The following is a 23,019-nucleotide window of genomic DNA, read 5'->3' as shown; positions in this document are numbered from 1 at the left end:
CCTGTTTTAAAGGAAGGAGAGAGAGAACAGGAGAAGGGTGAATGGAAGAAGGAATTTGCAAAGAAGGAATTGGGGGAGGATGAGGTGGGGATGGAAGGCAGAGCACATGATACTGTGATATCCGTGTTAAGTCCTGGAATAATCGAACAAAAGAACTCTCCTCTCCAGCCCCTCCACTGCATCTTACTAACTCCAAATCATGCCTTCCCAAAGCCTTCTCTGTCTTCCCAAGTCTGTGCACAGCTGTTTTATCCCTACAAACAATCTCAACATGCTAAATTAACTATATCCCACTTTCTCTTTATACTGTAATTTTACTGAGAGTAAGACAGATTTATGAAACCCCAGGTCTCAAGAATCTAACACAATGCCTAGAATACAATGGATGCTTTTATATTGATGCATTTGGAGGAAGCCTTTCAAGAAAACACATTTATAATGACCCAAGAAAATATCAAGCCCCTAATATTACATTATCAATATGGCACCGAAATTAAAGAAACACATTCTGCAATAGATGATATCCTAACAACCAGACAGAGAACCATGGCCAAGAAGTCTGTAGACTTCAGGAAATCAATGCTCCAGAAGAGCAGCTTCTACCCTATGGGCAGGTTTCAGTGTCTTTTCACCCCGGCATTTTCAAGCACCTCATCCTCTCACTGGGGAGCCAGAGTTGAGTCAGACCAGCACTTTAACTCCTCACGACAACTGAAGTCACCGTCATCCCCCAAACTTGCTGGACTCTCAGATCTGTTACTTAGTAACGGCTTGAAGTCATGCCTCAAACTCATATTCCTCATCCACACAAGGCTGATATTCAGATTGTGCTCAGGATGTTGTGTGAGTATTAAATAAAGTGATACAAGTAGAGGCCCAGAACAGTGGCTGGCACCTAAGAGCCCCACAATTACCAGCTCTTGTTACTGTTATTCTCTCTCACTATTCACCCAGTTACTTAGGGCTGAGCATCATCACAGAGACGCCTGTGTCCCTCCCACAGTGATCAGTGATGTCTATGATTGGCATGTTTGACTGCTCCATTCCTATAGGATAAAAATGAAAGCAGTGGGTATAACACATAGAACTCCCATTATCTAACCTTTGCCCATTTTTTGACAGTCTCATGATTTACACTATTTCCTTTTTATCTCCTAAATTTCAGCCTTAAGCCACATTAATTTGTTCCTCTTCTCAAGGATGTAACTGTCAATGGGAATCTACCTTACAGTCATTTAAGAAAAAAAATCATAAAACATTCTTCATCTGCCCCCTTCAGGTAAAGATGACATTTAACAATAATTCAGAAGATGACTGCTTTCCAAAAGACATGCATGATTTAGAAATGTACCATCACTGTGTGATTTGGTTCCTGAAAGTGACCTATATTGCCTATCAAAACTCTTTATCACACTTTAAAAACTTGGAAACAGAAATTTCAAATCTGTTTTAAAATCTATCAAAGAGTTAAAGCACATTATTAAAGTTATTTTGAGAATAAAAAGGTAACACTTTAATTTACAAGAACTGATGATATTAAAAACAAGTCTCTACTTAGCCTGAACCTGAGTCCCAACCTTTAAATCATTATTAAACCAAGATTTTTTTAAGTGTGGAGCAGTTCAAATTACATTCCTTTTACTAAAATTAGCCTGTTGATAATAGTAATAATTACTTATTCATTAACAATGGTATTTTGGTGGAAGCAAAAAATATTTTTGTATCAAGATATAAAAGAAAATTATTTTTAAATATTGTTTATTTCATCTTTGCTTTTTAAAAAATTTGTTTTGTATGCCCTATAATTTACATGCAACAGTAGCACAATGTATAGTCCATGTATACCTTACAGATAAGTGATTATGTATCAGAGCTGCCTACCCAAACTATTTTTACCGATAAGCATGTCTAATCTAAAAAGCTCATGGGGCCATTGCTCTAGACCAATTCTTCTCAAAGTATGGTTTGAGAAACTCCTGTGTCAGCACCACCACAGGGACTAAGCCCAGAAAACCAACTAATTTTGAGCATGTATAGTTGGGATTGGAACCTGTATTTTTAACAAGTACCCCTGCTTAAGGTAATTTGTAGACTACATGTTGAAAAACATGGCATTGAAGGGAATAAAAAGCATTCTGCTGAGGAACACAGCCTAGGAATAAGACATTGGAGTGGTAGCCATATGCCATATTCAGTGCCCCTAATCAGCTGTCTCCTTGTCTGCCTTGAGGGAAGGAATTTGCAAAACTGACCTCATCCAAGTATATAAACCTCTGACCCTCAGTGAAGACATTATTTCGTAAAGAATGATTCTGTAACAATTGCCTCTGTTAAAAAATAGTTGTCCTGGAAGGGTTTTAAAAATAACCTTGCTTTCTGTAATTTCAGATGTTGTGATATGTGCTAATCATTGTAAGATCATCAGAGGATAAACTCATGGAAAGGATTTGGTCAATGTGATTTCATTTTGATTCATCAGAGGGTCCAAGTTTAATTTTTTTGTTTTTAAAAAATTAACTTTCTGTTTTTAAAAATATTTTTAAATATTTAAATACAAATCTAAATATTTGTATAATAAATACAAATTTAAATATTTAAAAATAAGTAAATAAGCAAGATTTTAAATACTCCCAACAACCAGTACCACCCTTAGACCCAAGCAAAGGGCCACTGCCTTGAACCCTTCTTTTAAAGGACCCACATCACTCACTCACACACACACACACACACACACACACACACATAAATGTATTAAAGAACAAACACACAGTGCCTCTGTAGTTTGGGATTTAGCACTCAACAGGACACAGTGCAACTTTAAACCCAAACATCTGCTCTTGTGACTAACACCATTCAGGGCCCATGGAAATGCTTCCACACATCATTTGTCATATGTCCTCAAAGTAAACGATCATCACATCCAAATATTGTAAAGGTTTGGATTGTGCCAAGAAACTGGAGGTGAACAATGCTTCCAAGAGCAGGGAGAAAAGACAAATTAATCAACTTGGCAGATCCCACAATTGTAATATATTTTTACCTCCTGCAGTACTGTTTCCCAGCAGAGTCTGGTAGTATTTTCTCATTTCTCCAATACATGATTCTGCAGGTATTTGATATTTAGCAATTCTCTGCAATAGTTGCACCTGGCAGAAAAGAACATTTTGCAATATTAAATAATTCACATCACTTATAGATTGGTAAGTGTGTAAATCTAGACAATTCATTCATGAAATCCAATACCAACAAATATTTTACACTGACAACCAGCTCTGTGCATTGAACACTGGCATTAGCAAATAGTTTTGTTTGAATAACATATTCTTAATTAATTTTCCAAAAAATGTACATTTCTCTTTTATTTAAAATCTTATATTCATTAATTACAATTTTTGTTTTTTACTTGAATTTATGTATAATTTGAGTATTTTAGCATAAAATAGCATTTCATAAATAATATATATTAAAATAAATTTTTGAATTTTTCTATATTTATTTAAATGTGCACTCTTGATGAAAATATATTTAAATCTTGGACACTTTTAGAATTACCTTTTATTTGTAATCCTTCAGAACATAAATTATGAGATATTAATTATAACACAATCAGTGATTTTGGCTGAAATGAAGAAAAAAATTAATTTACTGGAATAAATTCAAAATAAATTCTGAATCATATCTCTTTCATTTTATTACTCACTAAACATTGCCAGATCAAAAACAAAACATTCAGCATGTACAATAACAATTTAACTTGTCTTTGATATTTTCCCATCAAAAATCATAACTTTACATAGTTTTTGATTTTTCATTATGATGGTATATTTGTCAAGGTAGAAGGATAGGACATTTATTTAATATAGGACATATATTAACAGTATCTTAGCTTATTTCATAACTTTTAGATATTTAGACATATGGTCTGTGGGTGTTCATCTGTATGTAGTCTTGCCATGGGCTGCACAAATGTTAGAGGCAGGCCTGACAATTGTAACAAACAAAAACAAGACAAAACAAAACAAAATAGAGACAAAACATCAACAAGAGGATCATAAAGTTGTGGGGATCACTATCACCTCCTCATGTTTCTTAAGCAAAGCTACTGGTTTTTACCCCACTCGCAAAACACCACTTAAAATCATTCTGTGTCTACTCCTACAATAAAGTGATATTTCTGGGTTGCTGGAGCTATTCCAGAGCATGTTGTTTTTCATTGCTGAACTACTTCATTGCCTAGATTTCTCCAGATTTACAGAACCCACAGAAGATTCAGCACTTACTGACTTTTGAGGAGTATGAGCTCACACACAAAGGGCAACATGAAAGACAGCCTTTTTACCATGATGTCAGAGCTGTGGGAAACCATCACAGTCCAGTGACACTTAGATTACACTTGCTACCCGCCTAGGGAAAAGGTCACATACAGAAGGAAAAATGAATGCCTTGGCACTGAATTTCCTGCTATAAGTGAGGAGACAAAAGATGTGCAACTACATTATTTAACCATGCCTACAATTATGCAGTCAAGCATTTAAAGTTCCTTCTCTATCTTTCCTCTGTACCTTCAAAAAGACAACTAGTTAGTTGGAGTTTAGATGATTCAGCACACAAGCTCTGGCACCTGCCTGACTCTGTTCAAATCCTGGCTCCACCAGTTATGAACTTGAGCTTTAGGGCAATTCTGTGCCTAGGTGTCCTCTTCTACAATATGGATATAAGTAGGTACTCACCCCAAAGGGTGGCTGTGGGAATTATATGGGTTAAGCGCCTGGAATAGTGCGTGGGCATGGAATAAGTGCTGTGTGTGTAGTATGCAAATTTTTTAAATAGCCTTAATTATGTCACTACTTAAAAGCATCTAGAAGAGCAGTTTTAGGACATATGACCTGAGCTGACTGCTACTGCAGGTCCAAGAAAAAAAGTGTAACATTAAGATATGGCAAGGCTCCCCTTATTCTAGACTCTGTGGGCTGTTTAAATTGCACAATTAGTTGGCATAACACCTTTTTCAGTTTGCATCTCTCAGAGCCCAAACTCCCTTCTACACTGGATTTGTGGAAGCTTACAACAAAGCACACTTCACAGAGGTCAAGCGGCTATCAGACAGAGAGATGGCAATTCGGTTAGGACTGCTGTGTAGACTAAAGTGCAGACCTGATCACTTCCCTCCCACCAGCCTGTCTAAAGCTCTGCAACCCAGGCACTTGGGCAGGAATTAGTCTCCTCTGAGGAGCAGTGGTGTCTTCTCTCTATAAGCCTCAAGAATTATGTCACCGCCGCACGTAACTTCTCTCCTCTTCCTTCACCTCCCTTCAACACTTTCTCGAAAGAGTGTTAAAATGGAGGACCAGACCGAGGCAAGTTCCAGAAGGCCTGGGCAAGGGAAAGAGGAGAAAAAGATCATGCAGTAACTTCAATGTATTTACTCTTACCATATTTTTTTTCCAATGAAAGCCCTAAAATTCTCTCTCGAAACTCAGAGGTTTTTGGCATACAACTTGAAAAAGTCTGATGTAAGAGGCGAAAATACTGTTTTTCAATCAGGCTCAAATTTCTGAAATAATGATCTTTTTGCATGTTTTTAGGAAGGATGTTGGTAAGATGGTTACAAAATTTTTAGCAGACACATAAAATGGCCCTTCTAGTCTTCAAGCTCCCTCATGCATTTCTACAGATGATTTACAGATTTACTGGAGTCAAGCAATCTTTATATCAGACACCCTAACACTTTTGAGATTAGGTATATTTGTTTTCCGGTGCTTTCTTAAGAGGTCTGTAAGCTAGGCAAGAATTGTGTCTTTTAAATCAATTCTGATGCAGTTCTTGGCACAGGACTTTGTATGCAGGTGCCCCATAAATATTTATTGTTGATTATTAAAAAAGAAAACAATAAAAAATTGTTCAAATTTTGTGGGATTTTTTTGTTTTAGGGGAGAGGGAGTGAACCAGAAAACAGTAATCTTTATAAATTAATCACCCTTTTCCATGACTTACAAAAAACATAAGCATCAATATACAAACATCAGTCGTGTGTCTTAAGGTATATGGTACCTTTTTAAAAAGTGGTTGAAATTTAAAAAGAACATAGCATCAAAAATATCGTAAAAATAGTTATACTAATCCTCTAAACACGTGCCAAATGTTTTCAGGAGGAGAGGAGATGGTGCTTTGTCATTCCATCCCTTTCCAGTTCTCATTTGTGGCAGCCTCTGCCATCTAAAAACCACTTTTCCTAAGCCCACCTATAAAACTAAGATCATGTTCCTACAGGTGTGCATTACATAGGGTACAGGCTAATTCCTTAGCCAGGAAACCCCAAAATACAGTGACTTAAAGAAGAGGAAGTTTGTCTCCCATAACAGCCCAGAGGTGAGTAGTCTAGGACAGGAATCAGCATATACAGCCTTGGGTCAAATCTAGCCTACTGTTTCTATCTCTAAGAACAGTTTTACATCTTTAAATGGCTGAAAAAAATCAAAGGATGTATAATCTTTTGTGGCACATGAAAATAAGTAAAAATAAAATTCAGTCTTACATGCCCATTAACTAAAGTTTTATTGGAACATAGCTAGACTCATTCATTGACTCATTCATAGTCAAGTATTATCTCTGGCTGCTTTTGCACTACAATGGCAGAGTTGCACAGAGACCTCATGAACCACAAAGCCTAAAACAGTTATGAGCTGGCCCCTTACAGAAAAGGTTTGCTGAGTTCAGGCCGGGGAGCTCTCACCCATGTGGTCCTTTCCTCTTGAGGCTCTGCTGCTCTTTAGGTTGTTATTTGACCAGGAGATGTAGGCCACTGCCACATCCTTGTTCCAGTGACAGGGACTCATCACTTTTACAAATAACCTTGTAATGGACATGGTCAGCTAGCCCTGGGTTATGTGATGTGTTTGAAAAGCTTTGTGCAGCCATACTCTACTTCAGAGAATACGGCTACCTGAAACTGTTCTTCTACTTCTGAGCAGGACCACAGCAGAATAAACGGCAACTTCATCCTGGAACAGTATTGAATTAGCCTTCTAAATTAGAACCATAACCAGTCCATGCACATTACTATTTTGATACTTGACATGTTCTGAAATTAAAAACAGAATCATACTGGAAGTCTTGGAGTGCAAGATGGTTTTAAAAATTTGAAGATTAAATTTATTACAGGCTGTTGGGTGCTCTGCAACATCTCTCAAAGCCTTGTTAGACCAACCTACATATGGAAAGGAATTCACCACATATATGAGAAGTTATTTCAAATCCATGGGGGGAAACTATTTAATAAATACCAGAGGAATAATTGGCCATTCAATTGGAGAAGACAAAAATCAAATTAGATTTCTACCTCACAACATATATAAATTAACTCCAGAAGGATTAAAAAACCAAGTGAAAATATTTTTAAGAGTATTAGAAAATAAAATTCTTTGTAAAGAAGACACAAAACACAGAATGCATAAAGGAAAACACAGACCTATTGACTATATTTATGTTTAAACCTTCTATAAGGCAAAAGACAAAATATGTAAAAAGCTGACTTTACATCAGTTAACATATTTATAATATACAAAACATATATATCATGGGAAAAATGATTTAGAAAGAACATTTATTTAATTAAGTCATGTAATAAGGACATAAACAAGGAATATAAGCAAATTTCTTCAATTAAGAAATACAAATGAGTTATGAGTAAATGAAAGTTTCCAAACAATGAGACATAGCTTTACTCATCATATAAGCAAACATGAAAAACAAACATAGGAAATAGGGACTCTGGGGGGTATAGGTTGAAGGGAAATTTGTAAGTATCCATTAAAATTTTTAAATCATGTTTTCTTTAACCCTTTAAGTGTTTAACAATTCTACTTCTGTGTGGCTAGTCTGAGAGAAATACTTATGCACATGCAGAAAGAATCATATACAAGGGTGCTTAATGTTTATACTAGTAAAAATTGAAAAGACAGAAACATTCATAGTGGAATGGCTAAAAAGATTACGGAGCATTATATAATAGTTGAAAAGATGGAGTTCCATTTTATGTACTAATATGAAAGTTCTCTATGAAATCATAGAATGAAAAAGCAAGTTTTACTTTAATACTGTGTACATATATACTTTTATAAAGTATGGCCTTGTCTATTTCAAAAGCTCATAAAATAAAACTATAGTTTGTATTTATGTGTGTGAATGCACAGAAAAAGGCTGAAAGGATGCACATCAAAACTGCAATGTCCACTTCTTAGTGTTTGCCTCCGAGGAATGGGATTGGGTGGGCTGGCTGAAGAGCAACTTCCCTTGTTCTCTGTTCTTTGATTGTTGGAGAGTGAATTTATGGAAAAGACCCTCTCTGAGAGAATTTATTCTATATTATTTATGCAATTAATGTTAAATTGTAAAAAAAGCAAAAATGCCTTGTGTGATATTGTGGGAGCACCCATTCTACTAGTTCATTCACACTGTTTCTGCAGCTGTCTTTTCACCACTTGTTCTGTTCCACTTAGGCACTCCAATATGTACCTCTACAAGCCAAACTGGCCAAGTGTGAGGTGAACCTGCTATTTGTTCACAAATTCACTGTTTTATACCACCTAGAAAGGAAGTGACAGTTGTTCCACACTTTATAATTTATTTCATTGCCTATTAGTAATAACTGGAAAAGAGTGTTTAAAGCAATCATTATTTTCAAAAACTTTGACCAATATTTGTGCTGAAATATCAGTTTTCTTGGTAAAATATCAAAATGCTTAAAATGAAGTCTTTTTTTATTAGAAAGTAAAAATTACTTATATTTATAACTAAGTCCAACAGAATGGAGTAAAATTTCTGCCAAATGTTCTCACTTAACCTTTTCTAGCTTTAGCAATAAGAATACATGACTTTCACATTTAAAAAAACATGTTATAATAATGGAAGGCAAGTCTGTGGAAAACTTAATATCTTCATTTTATACTTCAGTAAATTCAGGCTAACGCAACATCAAGTTAATCAGAATTGAGATTAAGGCTTAAATCTTCTGACTTCTGGCCTAAATTTCTTTCCCTGCATATTGCCATCCACCACCAACTAAAACACTTTCTTCATCTTCTGGTAGTGCTTTCTAAAACTGAAAGCCTTACCTCTGAGGGTTATAATACAGCATTTCCTATATGAGATTGGAATAGAATGCAAGAAGCTGAATAAAATTCATTTTAGAAAAAGTTGAAATTTAAGATAATGATAAACATTTCTGAATGGTGGGTAAAAACTAAGAAGAAATTTCACTCTTGCAAAGAGGATGAAACATGCAAAAATAAAATTTTGGTCTATCAAAATACATACTCATCTGTATATTACAGAGGGATGCTCCACACTATTTCATTTTAAAATGTACTCTCCATTGCTCTTTCATTTTTAAATGGATTCTAATTACTAAACTGTAGTCTGAAGGAATTATCATGTATTAATTTTTCAGTAACTCAACTTGACATTAAGGTGTATATTATTCCTATGCCAAATAACAAACATATTAGAGAAAGATTTATTGCTGCATATTTTGTATCAGATTTTGATAGAACAAATCTTACATGTAAATAAATATATCTTAAATTAAAGTACTCCAAGTGCATTTTAAAATTGTGTGAATACTGTCAAGACTAAAACCACAACATTTTTTTGTCCTAAACTAGTCTGTACTACATAATACAGCTCGGTAAGACAGTAGATTCCCGCACTATGGAATTGCAAGCGACTACATACATGTTTGTTGCTTACCTAGCACAACTGACCTAAATATGTGTCAGAGGGCATGTTACAGCTGATTTCACCACAAAGTCTGGTGACCACCATCAGTCACAGAGACCAGAGAAGAGAATCGATCTCTTTCCTCCTGTGAATTATCCACTTTTATTGTTAGGCTCATTTGCTGCAAGTCTGTGGCTGAAATTTTATAATGTATCCCAGCCTTTAAGTACCTACAGTGAGATCTGTAGACCGGTGTCTGTACTGACTCACACTGCTGCAAGACCAGTGCAGCAGCGCCAATGACAAGATGCGAGCGCTGCAACCGCCAACCTGCACAATGAAGGAGAACCAAGGACCACGGGAAACGGAGTCTAAGGATAGTATTTCTCTGCTTGATGCGCAAAAATGTAACCCTACGTTCTTTTGTGCTTTAGACTGTGCCACTGCCCGGTTTACCTGTGGCGTATTTGGGGGGGATACCATAATGGAATATTCGGGGGTGTGATTAGTCTTGGAAGTAATAGATTTGGTGTGTATTTTAAACATTTCCAGGCCACAGAACGGTAGAGCGTAGGTGGGCCACTGCTCCAGAGCTGGCCAGACACCTTTAGAGAAGAAAGGAATAAGTGATGTCAAACTTTCAGGTCTGCAGAAATCTACTTTCGCTCTTTAAAAAAAAAAAAAAGGTGTCTCTGCAGCACGAGGACCGCGGCGAGAATGCGGACGGCTTCGTGCTGGGCTCCCTGAGGCCGCCGGCACTCTGTGCTTCTCGTTGCACGGAAGCCACAGCTTTCGCTAGTCTCATACTTGGGGTAGTAGTGAGAAGGCAAGTTATCAACAATCAGAGAATATGAAAGACATTCTCTCTCCTCGCACTGTGTCCCAGCTCGGGATTCTTCCAAGTTCCATCTCCTCTGCTCTAGACGGATCCCTGGCTCTGGGCTCAACATCTCTTCCACACCTGGATCACCGACGGTTGGGCACCTGGGCACCTGGGGCACCTCGCTCCATCCTTGCCTCCCTCCACCCCTATGACCAGCGGCGAATGCAGCCCCACCGCGCTGGCCCGGGGAGATGAACGTGTGTCTGGCTTTGAGACAGCCGGGTATTAGAAACCCAGTGACACCAGAACACAGGCTCCCGGGTCGCAAGCACCTCCTGTAATAAGCTCACTCGTTATGGGCACAAACCCGAGCTCTAACTTCACTCCAGCTAATCTCAATGAAAATAAAGGGCCCTTCTCAGTGTTCTCCCGCCTAGCCAGGCAGGGTGAAATTTCCGGCACCTAAGCCACGCTAAGGCACGAGCCAGCTAAGGTGACCGAGCCAGCTAAGACACGGGATTTGCACCGTAGCCTCTCAGCTCCTACAGCTCAAGCCGGGCGCTACTCGCGCCTCCTACAATTTCTCCCCTAAACGCGAAGGAAACAACCCGTCTGCTCCGCGCCCGCGATCTGAGAGCCGGGCCTGCTTGGGGGGCTCGGCGAACCGGGGGCCTCTCCGCGAGGGTTAAGAGCAGTCCCCGGGGCCGGGCGGGTGCAGAGGCTTCCTCTCGCCGGCCCGGGAACGTGGATGCCGCGCCCGCAGGATGTTCGCTGGCTGGGCCGGGCAGTCAGGAAACATGAGAAGGCCTCGGCATTCCTGTTCCCGGGCCGCGCGCGCCCCTCCGGGTAAATAAAGCCGAGACGGCGGCGGTGGCAGCGGTGAGAGCGCTGGAGCCCACGGCGAGAACATGCGGCGGGGATGGGAGTGCGCCTAGCCTCGACGCGGGAGAGCCAGCTGCCCCACGGCCGGCCGCCGGCCCCACTGCCTCAGGTACTGCCCTCGGGGGGCGGCGGCCCCGCCTGGGGCCCAAGGCCGGTTCTTTCCTCGGCCCGCGGCGCCTCGGCCGTCCCCGCCCTTCCCCCACTGTCTCCGAGGTCCGCCGGGGAGAGGCCGGGGGTGGGGGGGCGACCCAGGCTGGCCCAAGGATCTGTGAGGGGCCTGGGTACCCACCTGGCCGCTCCGCCTTCGCTTTAAAATTGTTCGCGGGCGTTGGGCAGGGTAAGTGCCGCGGAGAGGGAGCCAAGCAACAATTCGGAGTGAATCAGGGTCAGGGTAAGTGGGGAGCACAGGACCCGAGAGACGTCCGGGGAGGGTCAGACGGCGGTTCGCACGCCCCCGACCCCTGGAGTCGGTTCCCAGCTCCCGGCCCTTCGTCGCCCCCTCCTATCGGGCAGCCTTCTGCTGCAGACCCAGCCTGGCCCGGGCGGGGGCGGGGCCGGGGCTGTCTCTGCTTGCGACATCTGTGTGGCCTTGGGGACGGCCGGAGAGGGGTGCGAGATGGCAAACCTCGCCGGAGGACGAGGCTGGAGTGGAGGGAGTCGGCAGGGCCGGGAAAGGGTGTGTTTCACAAATAGAGCGGCGTGAACGCAAGGCGCCCAGCGCGCTCATTTAAAAAGAAAACAAAGCGAGTCCTGACCTTAGAACGGGGGCAGCGAGCACGGAAGTGTGCTTTCACACTTATCGCCGAGGCTGTGTGCACACCCCACACACACATACCTGTCTGCGGGGCAGGAGGAATCAGTCTGCGGGTACTCGAGGCAGCCGGAAGAGGTCTGGCTTTACCTCCCGCGCTACTGACGGCAGCAGTCGTTTAGTCGCGGGGTCTTGGCCCGCCGTGTCCCGCGTGGCAGCTGCTGCGGTGGCTGGAGGCGGGGCGGGGGGCGTCGGCGCGTGTCTGAGGGGCTGGTTGCCCGCGCCGCGGCGGGGCGGGGTGAGGGGCGCGGGCTGCGCAGCGGAGACTGCTCGGAAGGACCCGGAGCTTCCCTGAGGTTCGGAGCGGCGAGATGGGGCGGGCTGAGGAGGCCGCGCGCCTCGGGGCGGAAACTCGGAGGCTGGGCGGCGGCGCGGACTCATCCCGGCCGCCGTGACCCGGGAGGTGAGCTCAAGCGTTCTCCCGCGGGCCTACGTATTCGACAGCGCAGAAGCCGCGCTGTCTCCTTCCGCCCCTATCACCTTAGCAGCCTCTGAAATAGTTCTCAGACACCCTGGAAAGGGGCGGGTGTGGAAGGGCTCCCAGCTGGCCGTGCGAAAAAGGACATCACTGACGGCGGGCTCCCGGGGGGTGGGCGGGGAGCCGCGATCCGGCTCCTTTGATCCCGCGCGTTCCGGAGCGGTCTGGGGGATGATAGGAAAAGTTGGAAGGAGGGGGATAATGTGGTGCACTTGTCCCCCGACGCCACTTCACTTTTCACCTCTGGAGTCTGCTGAGTCCCTGTCCTCACCCCAACCCCGAAGGAGCTTAACTCGCTTTCGCCAAACCAGCGAAAATCCTCGAAATCGTCCCCCTCAAATCCTCAAAACACGAAAATCCTCGAAATCCTGGTATGGCCTGGGACTCATTGACTGGAGCTTGTGGATGCTGTTGCTCGTATTACCCCAAAATTTCCCTTCATCCCTGTCCCTCCGTACGATCCGAGTGGGAGATCCGAGATGCTTTAGTCCTCCGTTGTGACAAGAACAGCGCGCGGCCCTGCGCCTATCCCGCTCCGCTGTCCGGGTTATCCTTTTTCCAGATTAAAACTGAGACAGAAGGCTCGTTTAGGAATTGCTTTCCATTGTCTCCGCAGATAAATTATTCCTGGTTGAGGTTCCTTGGAAGCTCGATCTCCAGGGCTAGAAGGACAGGGACCTGAGCCGGAGTGCGTAGAGCGGAGGGAGGAAGCGGTGTAGCCAAGTGGGGAGAGCCATGGATTCGCTCATCCAGGTGCGGCGATGCCGCGCCTCCCCTCCGCTCCGCAGCCTGGCTCCTCCGCCAAGTTCTGGGCTTGGGATGCGCGGGGGGTGTGAGCACTCTCAGCGAGTAACGTGATGCATCTTCATCTCCTAGAACCCGAGCTTTGCGGAGCCTTCCGCGGCCCGGCTCCGAGGCTCTGCGGCCGCGCCGCGCGCCCCGGCCAGCGCGCACCATGAACACCATCGTCTTCAACAAGCTCAGCGGCGCGGTGCTGTTTGAGGACCGCGGCGCTCCCGAGCGGGAGCGGGGCGGCCGGCCCTACGGCGGCGTCCTCGACAGTCCCCACTCCCGCCCCGAGGTGGGCATTCCGGACGGCCCGCCCCTCAAGGACAACCTTGGCCTGAGACACCGGAGGACCGGGTATGTGCACCCTCCCGGGGCCCCTGCCCGCCTGCAGCCCGGAGGGGTGGGGGCGGTGAGCGGCGCTAAGGTGCAAGTCGCAACAGGGCCTGAGGATTAGGGGCCGGGAGTTTCGCGGGAAGGCAGGTCTCGACCTCCTGGTCTTGCGCATTGTCATTTTAAGGTATTAGTTTCTCAAAATATGGGGACGTGGAGGGGGGGTGTCGATTCTTCAGGACAGCTCTAAAGAGGCTTGTTGGAAGCTGAGGATCCCCGGAACTGCCCCTTGGTTCTCGGATACCTGGACCTCAGGGCAGGGATTAATTGCTCCTCTACGAACCGCGGGTACAGAAGTGCGGCTAAGGGCGAGGCAGAAAGGACGGAGCGGGATGCGTAGAACAGTGCAGGGACAAGCAATCGGGACTTCCCTGCTCAGGCTAGTCCCCCGGGTTTCCCATCGTTTCTCACGACAGGGCCTAGCCATTGCCTCGAGCTCGCCTTGCCTCGGCCAAGGTGCTGGGAAGGTTACCTCTGCGATGGGCGCGCTGGACGCACGCGTGGCTCGGCGGCGTACGCTACGAGCCGGGTTTCGATTTAGCGAGTGGGAGGCTGCTAGGGGGCAAGGGGGACGAGAGCTTGCGGGTGGGCCAGCTGCTCCGACTGCAGATGCGTCCCGCCTGCGCCAGGAGCGCCCCGCGGGGGGAGGGGCGGCCGTCCTGGCTGTCTCCACCTGAAAGATTGCATCAGCTGCTTGTTCTGTGGCGTTGCTGTTTAGTAAAATAGAGATTAGGTTTCGCCAAAATGTTACTACCAGTCCTTTCGGATGGAATTGCATTTCAAATGTTTAAAGAGGCAAAGCCTTGGAGGTTGCGGCGCAGGCGCGCGAGCCTCCCGGATTTGCTGGGCGCGCCGACGAACGCGCGGCGACACCTTCCGGAGCCGCCTGGGAGCACAGCGCCCAACATTCAGCTCCATGGGACCGAGCCTTCCATACATTTTAATTCTCCCTTTTGTCAGGAAAAGTGCCCTAGAGTGTTTTCTAGGTTCTGCATTCTATCTGCACTAAAGCTTTGGGAAATAGGAGCCAGTTCCAAGAAAACAAGGGTAATGGGGCAGCTGCCTCCCTTGCTTTATTCCCTTTCTTTTGATCACAGGCGACAGGAAGCCTTGAGAGGCGGGCATGAGTTCCCCCAAAGAATGCTCGAAAGCCGGCAGCAGCCTCTACTGGGCCTGCCAGGCCAGGGCCACTCAAGGGCGCGGTGCAGGGAGACGAGGAAAGGGTGATAGCCCCTCCGCTCAGATCTGTAGCTTGAATAACATTTTCCTTCGACTCACTTAACCATCGTCACCTACACCTCTAATCTCTGGCTACAGGCCTCAAGATATTCCCCTTTTCAAGATAAGCCTAGCGTCTTTCACCGATGCATGATCCCCTGCGACAACCAGGCAATTTCAAAGAAAAATGCCCAGAAAAGGATAGTCCCACCCAGAGGTTGTGTGGCTGAATCCCTGCCTCGACTCCACCTCGGGGCACGCAGGGTTGTCGCGCATCCGTGGGCTGGGTGCCCGAGGGTGCAGGGAGTGGGGGAGAGGACGGGTCGGCGGCCACTCCCGGTGGACGAGGGGCTGCGGGCCAAAATGCGTTCAGACCCAGGAGATCCCGGCGGGCAGCGCCCAAATGGAGCCGCTCACTAGGGCCTCTGACTCTCCCGGTGTCCCAGGGCCCGGCAGAATGGCGGGAAGGTGAGGCACAAGCGGCAGGCACTGCAAGACATGGCGCGGCCCCTTAAGCAGTGGCTTTACAAGCACCGTGACAACCCGTATCCCACCAAGACTGAGAAGATACTCCTGGCGCTCGGCTCACAGATGACTCTAGTGCAGGTAATTCGGGCCCACTAAGCCCCTGACGGTCTCCGGACAAGTTGATGAGGAGCGGGCGCCCTTTGTCTCTGTGCTGACAGATCTCCACCTGGCGCCTCTTCATGGGGAAGGGTGCAGCAGAGAGAGAGGCGGGTCCGGATACTCAGTCTTCTGCTGCCGGGAGTGATAGGGGTTGGCACGGGGGCAGAGTGCTACTACGGTGGGAAGAGTTTCTGGGTTTTCTCATGCTGATGTCCTTAACAAGAGGGTTTGTACGGTTTGTTAGGGAGGGCAATAAAAAGTCAACTGCATAAGCTAATAGGAGTGTCTGGGAATCTGGACTCATGGGCCTTATATAGATGAATACAGATGGAACTACCCGCAGAAATTTTCAAACTTGAGAGTGCAAGAGAATCTCCTGGAGGACTTGTTAAAACACAAAATGTTGGGCCCCACCCCAGAGTTTCTGATGCAGTAGCTGGTCTGTGTTGGAGCAGGTAATTTGCATTTCTAGCAAGTTCTACAGGTGATGCTGAAGCGGCACGTCCTAGACCACCCTTTGAGAACCATGCAGAAGGCACCCCTCATTAGTGCCCCATATTAAAGGCCAAGTGCAGGATATTTTTTTAAATTGCCGTTATTGAGAGAGCTGGGGGTGGAATTTGGATTTTTTTTTTTTTTTTAGTTAGAGGCATCTTGGGCATTAGCTAGGAACCACAAAATTTTGCTGCTGGTATCTTTCTAATAGGATTAAGAAAAGGGAGATTTCAAATGGTTGGGCTAGTTTGTGAAGTGTAGAAAAACGGTACGAGTTTGTTTCTTTTCTAGTGAACACTACATTTGGTTAGATTTTTCCCTACATAATCTTATTTGATATAAACAAAAATGTGATGTAAGCAAGGCATGTGAAAGTTAAGTGTTAGTAAGGGGTAGACATAGACCTGGAAATAATGTAATTCCAGATCAAATGCTATTTCCATCACACCAGTTTTCTTTAAGGAATGTATGTAATGGCATGAACTTTTTTATACATGCAAACAGAAAAAATTTCTTCAGAAAGAGAAGGAGGAGCTAAATGAGCTGAGAAGTCACATATTATTGTAGAACTACATCACTGCATTTGTGAAATTTTGGTCATTCCATTGAATGTAGAGTAAGGGAGAACCCCAAAATAAAAGAATATTTACCTGTTAGATGAAGTTGCTTTCCAAAGTATTTCAGATTGTCATTTTAGGAATTACTGGAAAGTTTGACAAAACATGAAAGTTGACTTGTATGTAGGCTTATTAAACCATAATATGCATTTGTCTGCTTATTTTCAGAATACGATTGTAGAGAAAAACATCTGTTTGCTTCATGTTTACGGGCTATGGTATTAATAGTGATTTGCTGCCGCACTGGAGGGGAAAATTAGTTTTCTTGGCTTAATATCTGTTTAACATAAAACCATGAACTTTCAGTGATTTACAAAAGTAGTTTCTAAAAAAATAATTTCAGTCAGAAAAACTTGACTTTTGAAAATCAATGCATATGTTCAGATTTCAGCTTAAACAGGTATGCTATTTATTTGAAAAATACACTAATTTATAGAGCTGTTTGAATTTATCAATGCTGTCAGCAATAAAACATTAGATTACTTCAGTTGATTATATAGTTTCATATTTAATACTTGTCATTCTTTCAAACAGAAAGCAAAAAATACTTATGACATATGCAGAACATTTTTTAGTAATGAAAAGTAACATTTTCAGTAGCAGAGACATTTAAATTTTCGGGAGCCGTAGTTTTGTTGCAATGCAATACAAGTAGTTATAATTTTAATGCAAAATCAAATTATTTTCTGCCTATAACAGTAGTTCAAACACAAGTAATTCTTTTTGCATTAAGATCTTGATAAGGCTATTACATTTTTCTAATTTACATGAAACTTTTATTCATATAATCAAAATTTTCCTCACTACATTTTCTCCTACACTAGTCCTCAGAAAATAAAAATGCACAAAATCATGTGGTTTTTAAATGGGGCAAAGATAACTTTATAATAAATGATACATACTCAATGATTCCAAATTTTATTATAAATGAAGTTGGTTTCTGGAACTGTAAAGTGATAAATGGGAAAGAAAACCCAAGGGACTTTATATACATCCAATTTGGGTCCATTTATTTTCAATTAGACATACACATATATCTACCTATATGTTTATATGTATGATGTGTATGTGTTTATATGTTATATATAATGCTATATGTTTTATGTGTTATAGATAGTATATGTAATATATATAAAAATGTGCATGTATATAGCATATACTACATATATACATATATTTATATATAAATCAAATATACAGTAAATATCCAAAGCAAATTGACTCTATGGGAAACTAAATAATGTCAATATTTTACCCTTCTGAGGGAAAATATGTATAAAGATGTGATCTGAATAAAGCTCTTGATCCCTTCAAATTCGAACCCTATTTAATAAGTCAGGTTCTCCCAGTAAACACGTTTCACCTGCAGAGTTAGCCTTCTTGAAAAGAGAGATCATGTCATTGATCTTCATACCCCTCTATCATCCTTAGCACCATACTTCCCATATAGTAAGTTGTGTACATGCTTGCTGAGTGAATAGGTTCTAACTGGGGAATGCCACTATAATTACCATGCAGCTTTCCAAAACACCTTTCTGAAAACCAGAGAATGTCTTGAAATTTGAGTCAGATACTCTAGTTTTAAAATCCTTCCCATTGGAGGAAGTACACACAGAGCAGCTTGTTACCTTTAATGCTATATGATGGTTCTACCAAACAAGCATGAGTATAACTCATTTTATTATTTTCACTGTATCTGGATGTATGTCATATTTTTATGTCTGTTGATTAATATGTAGTGTTCCCTTTATTTCTCATTCTAAGCTCCTATTTCTTGTTTATTTCAATGCTTTCTATTTATTTCTCATAATTTATATTAATAAGCTGTTATCGTAACTTCTATTTCTTAACTGCAAGAGCATCTTATATTTTTTGAGTATTTCTTTTACACTTACTATTTCCTTTTAGTTACATGTCTAACTCAAACTTTATAAGATTATTTTTGCCTTATTTTGTTACTTGTAAATTGATAAGGAAGAGCCTAAAACCTCCTCAGCAATCTCCAGAAAGCCTAGAAACAAGAAGCTGAAATTTTAGTTAAAGAAATTATTTTTACAACCACAAAAGTTACTTTTTCTGATAAATAGAAACTCTAAGGATGTTCATCAGCACATACATTTTATTTGTCCCTGAAATAAGAAGCAAAAAGAACTGTTCATGCAACTTTCATTTTTTTCTACTCACTAGACTTGGCACTTGACTTAATCTTCTATTACTATGTTGGACTCTCACATGCATTATTAACTGAGCACCTTACTTCCTAATGAGATATATGCATTTTTATAAAATTAACAGGTAGGTTTTGTGTGTGTGTGTGTGTGTGTGTGTGTGTGTATTGACTTTAACCAACCAAGATATTTCATTGTGCTGGGTTTCTTTGGCTGACTACTATTCAAACATTATAAAAATATACTGTGTTCTCTCAAAATACAAACAGCCTTATCACTGACCATACAAAGTAGTATTCAGTTGTGTTTTTGCATTAGTGTAGGATATGGAGCTTACCAAGGAATAATTACCTTGGAAGAAGTTTTTTTAAAGATGGACATACTGAGGCTATGTCTGGTTTCAATGTCTCCCATTGTTCATGTGTATAGATGTAAAAAAATGACTTCTGGACTCTTAACAGTGACATATCTCCTTGGAATGATTTCTTTCATGATCACAGTACAGAGTATAGTGCAAGTGGAGTTTGAGATTACATTTTAATGGTTGAATGTTAATGCTTCCTCTTAAAGTAGAAGTTTCAAATTCCTATGGTAAGTCCATGTATCAATTGGTTAAAATTGCTATGTTACAAGATTTTGTTTCCTACGTTGACATAGCTCTGTTTTTGCTTGGTATTAAGTGCTTCTGCTGGGATATGTATGTAGTGATCAACTGCAAGGATTATGGCAACTGTTAAATATTGAACAAAATCTCAGATTTGTCCTTCTGTATTACTCCAGGTATTATGCTAGCTGGTATGGAAATGAGGTTCTCAATATTTCAGCTGAGTAACCAAGAATAAGTTTGTTAATTCTGTATGTTCAAAGGTGGACAGATGCCTTTGAGTTTATTAAAACGATTGCTCTGTCAATATGATGAATATAAACACCTCTGTTAGAGATGAAAATTGCTTAGTTTTCTCTTCCAACTTCTAGACATTTGACTCTCCAAGCTTGCACTATAAACAAGGTGTTTTTAAAGCTCTGAGTTGGACACTAAAGTGCTTATCCATGGTAAGGGTGACTTACCCATGGTAAGGCCCATAACTTAGCCATGGTAAGGCCTATTTCATATAAAACAGAATTTAAAGAGAATTTGCCTGACAACCTGAAGAAATCATAGTAAGTTACAGGTAGAAAATTTAAACTGGTATTTTTACCTTCAGTGAAATAGATGGGTTTCCATTAATTCATCAGGAAAAAAATTGCAAAACAGTATGTATGCAAATTTGTTAACCAACCATTTGTCTGCTGTTTGCACAATCTAATGTAAGCAGATATTAAACACCTTGAACTATATCCAGCCCTTAGGTTGTACTGTATATTTCTGGTAATAAAATCTGGCAGAGTAAATATATTAGCAGATTGGGTGCCAGTCAAACTTCTGAAATCAGCTTAGAAACAGCCTGTTAGACATCAGCAAACCTTTCTGGAAAACCTAATGTGTAACTAATATACTATGGTAAGAACTACAAGTTTATAAAACATAAGATATGATTCCTACATATGAAAAATTATAATCTCACCATGACAAAGTTCCCATTTTTGTATGTCAGAATTATAGTGTATAATGTTTTTTTAATTAGAAGACCATTACATTTTAATAAAAATACAAAGAGTTGCATAAGATTTGGATTTTACACTGTATTAGTGGCTGTATTAAGATTTAAGATTAGTTAAGATTTAAAATCAGTTAAGATTTAAGGTTAATCTGCATTATATGATGTTTAGTAAAGTAAAAAAGTTTTGGAGTTGGAGTCTAATAAATATAAGTGACATAGGCATAGAGTAAGTTGCTGTATGTCCTGTGTATGAGAGGAGCAAAGAAGGACATCAACATAATAAAATTGCTAGACAGAGTAGTGGTCAAGAGCAGAAGATAGTTTAGAATCAACTATAAAGGGAATGAATTAGTACTTTTATAGAGGAGCATGGGTTGTATTCACAGATCTTAGCTTTTAGAGTTGGCAAGGATGTTAGGAACCATCTAATGCATTTTATAGATGAAGGGTTTGAAGTTCAGAAAGTTGAGTGACTTTTCTAAATTCACACAGCTTATTTTTGGCAAAGTCAGAACAGGAAACCAGGTCTCTTTTCATTGTGCCCCAGTTATAGGATGAAATATTAATGAGGATTTGAAGAAGTTGAGTGATTAAATCATAATGCGCCATCAACACCTAAATTTGATGGTGGTTGTTAAGATCCACTCAAGTACACAGAATGGAAGATAGGGAAATTTGAAAAAAGAATGTTCTAAAATTCCCAGTTACTAGTAACGAGGACTTGAGCAAACATTCTGGCCATGACTTGGAAAATAGAGAGAGGCTTGAGAAATGTAGTGAAGAAATGCCCCCGGCATTTCATGCTTCCAAAACAAACGTTCACCCATGTATCACAGTCAATCATGGAAGTTCTTCATTGCTCTCCTTCCCTGTGTGCAGGTAACAAAGCTTATCTGTTCCTAGCACTTAACACTGTGGCTAAAGCACAAAAGCTACTCAATATATATTTGTTGGATGAATAATCTCAACAGTTGTCTGTCTAGAGGCTGGAGAAGACAAAATTTGAAGTCAGACTAAATCATAGTAATAATAGCACATTTGACGAGAAGAGGAGTTGATAAAGACTAAGACTTTTAAATTCTGTGGTGAAGCATCATATTGCACATCAGTTTAAGAGGACAGTTATCATTGCTCAAGACACAAAGGAGGTAATATTGAATATACATTATGTATCATGTGTGTGTGTAAATTGGGAACAACTACCATGCTTTACCCATGGGGACAAAGAGAAAGAAAAAGGCAGTTTTGTTTTTTAAAAAAATAGGATTCACCATCAGTCAATTAAATAATTAGGGCTTGCACAATATGAAAATTTTGAGTATTTATAATATAAATCTAAAAAAAAAGAAAAAACCTTCCAGTGCAATCATTGCCACACAAATCATTATACCAATGTGGGGGGTCATATTCTGGAATAAATTGGCAGAAAGATGTAATCGTCTTTCCACATTTCATTCTTTTAAAGGCAAAGATTGGCCTTTCAGGTTTTTAATGTATATATTGTGATGATAGCCTGATGTTAAAAGAAACCTCAAGTTCCATTTTAGCCTCTAGAAATCCAGTAGCACCTTAAAAAGAAAACGATGGAAGTAATTTGCCTTGTTTTACAGTGTTCGTTTCATTGTCATCATCTATTTGCTTTGGAAGCACCTGACTTTCAGCTTCAAGCTTGGGTGTGATTTGCTTTTTTTCCTCTCTCTCCTTGTCTGATTGCTCTATCACTGCTTGTTTTTCTAACTGCTCTTTATAGTCTTGTCTCCTTAATCACTGGAGCTTTCTGTGGTTTGTTTCTTGACCATCATTGCTTCTGCCTGTTATCACAGCTTGAGCTGTCATCTTTGTGCACTTAACCCAGACCTCGTCCTCCTCTCACTTAAGTTTCAGATACCATTTTTATTTTCTTGCTGCACATCTTGCCTATATGCTTTTCTACTGCCTCAAACTGAACATTCCCTAAGCCAAACACATCATTTTAGCCTTCCACAGTTCTGCTTTCTTTCTCAAAATGGCACCATCCTTCTATTGGTAACACAGGTTGATGACTCAAGGTCACCTGCGTTCTCCCCGTTCCTCACCCACCACAGTGCCTTTGGAATTTGACTTATATTTGATCCTGTGTCCTCTGTGTTCAGTACACACTACCTGCCCATTATATCTGATGTACTCCTTCAAAGCTGAGCTTAAATTCCCCATGAAGTCTTGAGTCCCATATGAAAGTAACCCCTCCTTCTTTTGGACTCTTTTATTACTCTATTTTAATACCTCTTAAGCTATTCATCACCTTCTTTCCTGTATGAGGATTATTTATATAATCTCCTTCCTCTTACTGGACTGAAATTTTGATGGCAAGATCTGTTCATTCTTTCTTTGTTTATTCCCAGAACACAATAAGTGCTCAATCTC

General features: G+C 41.7%; 1 protein-coding gene and 1 long non-coding RNA gene across 11 annotated transcripts in view; one reads left to right on the top strand and one right to left on the bottom strand.

Annotated features, from left to right (window-relative positions):
* Window positions 1–12,641, bottom strand: part of LOC130682932 (uncharacterized) — a 109,260-nt gene extending 96,619 nt beyond the window's left edge. Inside the window, exons 1-2 of one of the 5 annotated variants that reach the window (XR_008996392.1) lie at window positions 12,258–12,641; window positions 3,041–3,146 (exon numbers count right to left, since the gene is read on the bottom strand). This is a non-coding gene — a long non-coding RNA (uncharacterized LOC130682932). The remainder of the gene's footprint in view (window positions 1–3,040; window positions 3,147–12,257) is intronic. The other 4 variants (XR_008996393.1, XR_008996390.1, XR_008996394.1 and 1 more) reach the window with 4 other exon arrangements.
* The window catches only part of MKX (mohawk homeobox), a 56,147-nt gene continuing 44,214 nt past the window's right edge, over window positions 11,087–23,019 (top strand). For 2 of the 6 annotated variants that reach the window (XR_005030239.2, XM_036912285.2), the window contains exons 1-3: window positions 11,091–11,531; window positions 13,588–13,854; window positions 15,555–15,714. Coding sequence is in view for 5 of the 6 variants with exons in the window: in XM_036912285.2 (XP_036768180.1) it covers window positions 13,667–13,854; window positions 15,555–15,714 (348 nt within the window). In the remaining variant the exon portion in view is untranslated. Of the gene's footprint in view, window positions 11,532–11,711; window positions 12,099–12,500; window positions 12,637–13,587; window positions 13,855–15,554; window positions 15,715–23,019 lie in introns of those variants that run through there. The other 4 variants (XM_036912284.2, XM_036912281.2, XM_057498329.1 and 1 more) reach the window with 4 other exon arrangements.

The sequence above is a fragment of the Manis pentadactyla genome, chromosome 3 (assembly GCF_030020395.1).
Source record: "Manis pentadactyla isolate mManPen7 chromosome 3, mManPen7.hap1, whole genome shotgun sequence".
Taxonomy (NCBI): Eukaryota; Metazoa; Chordata; class Mammalia; order Pholidota; family Manidae; genus Manis; species Manis pentadactyla.
Note: the sequence above shows the minus strand (reverse complement) of the source record. Positions and strands in the feature narration are given on the sequence as shown.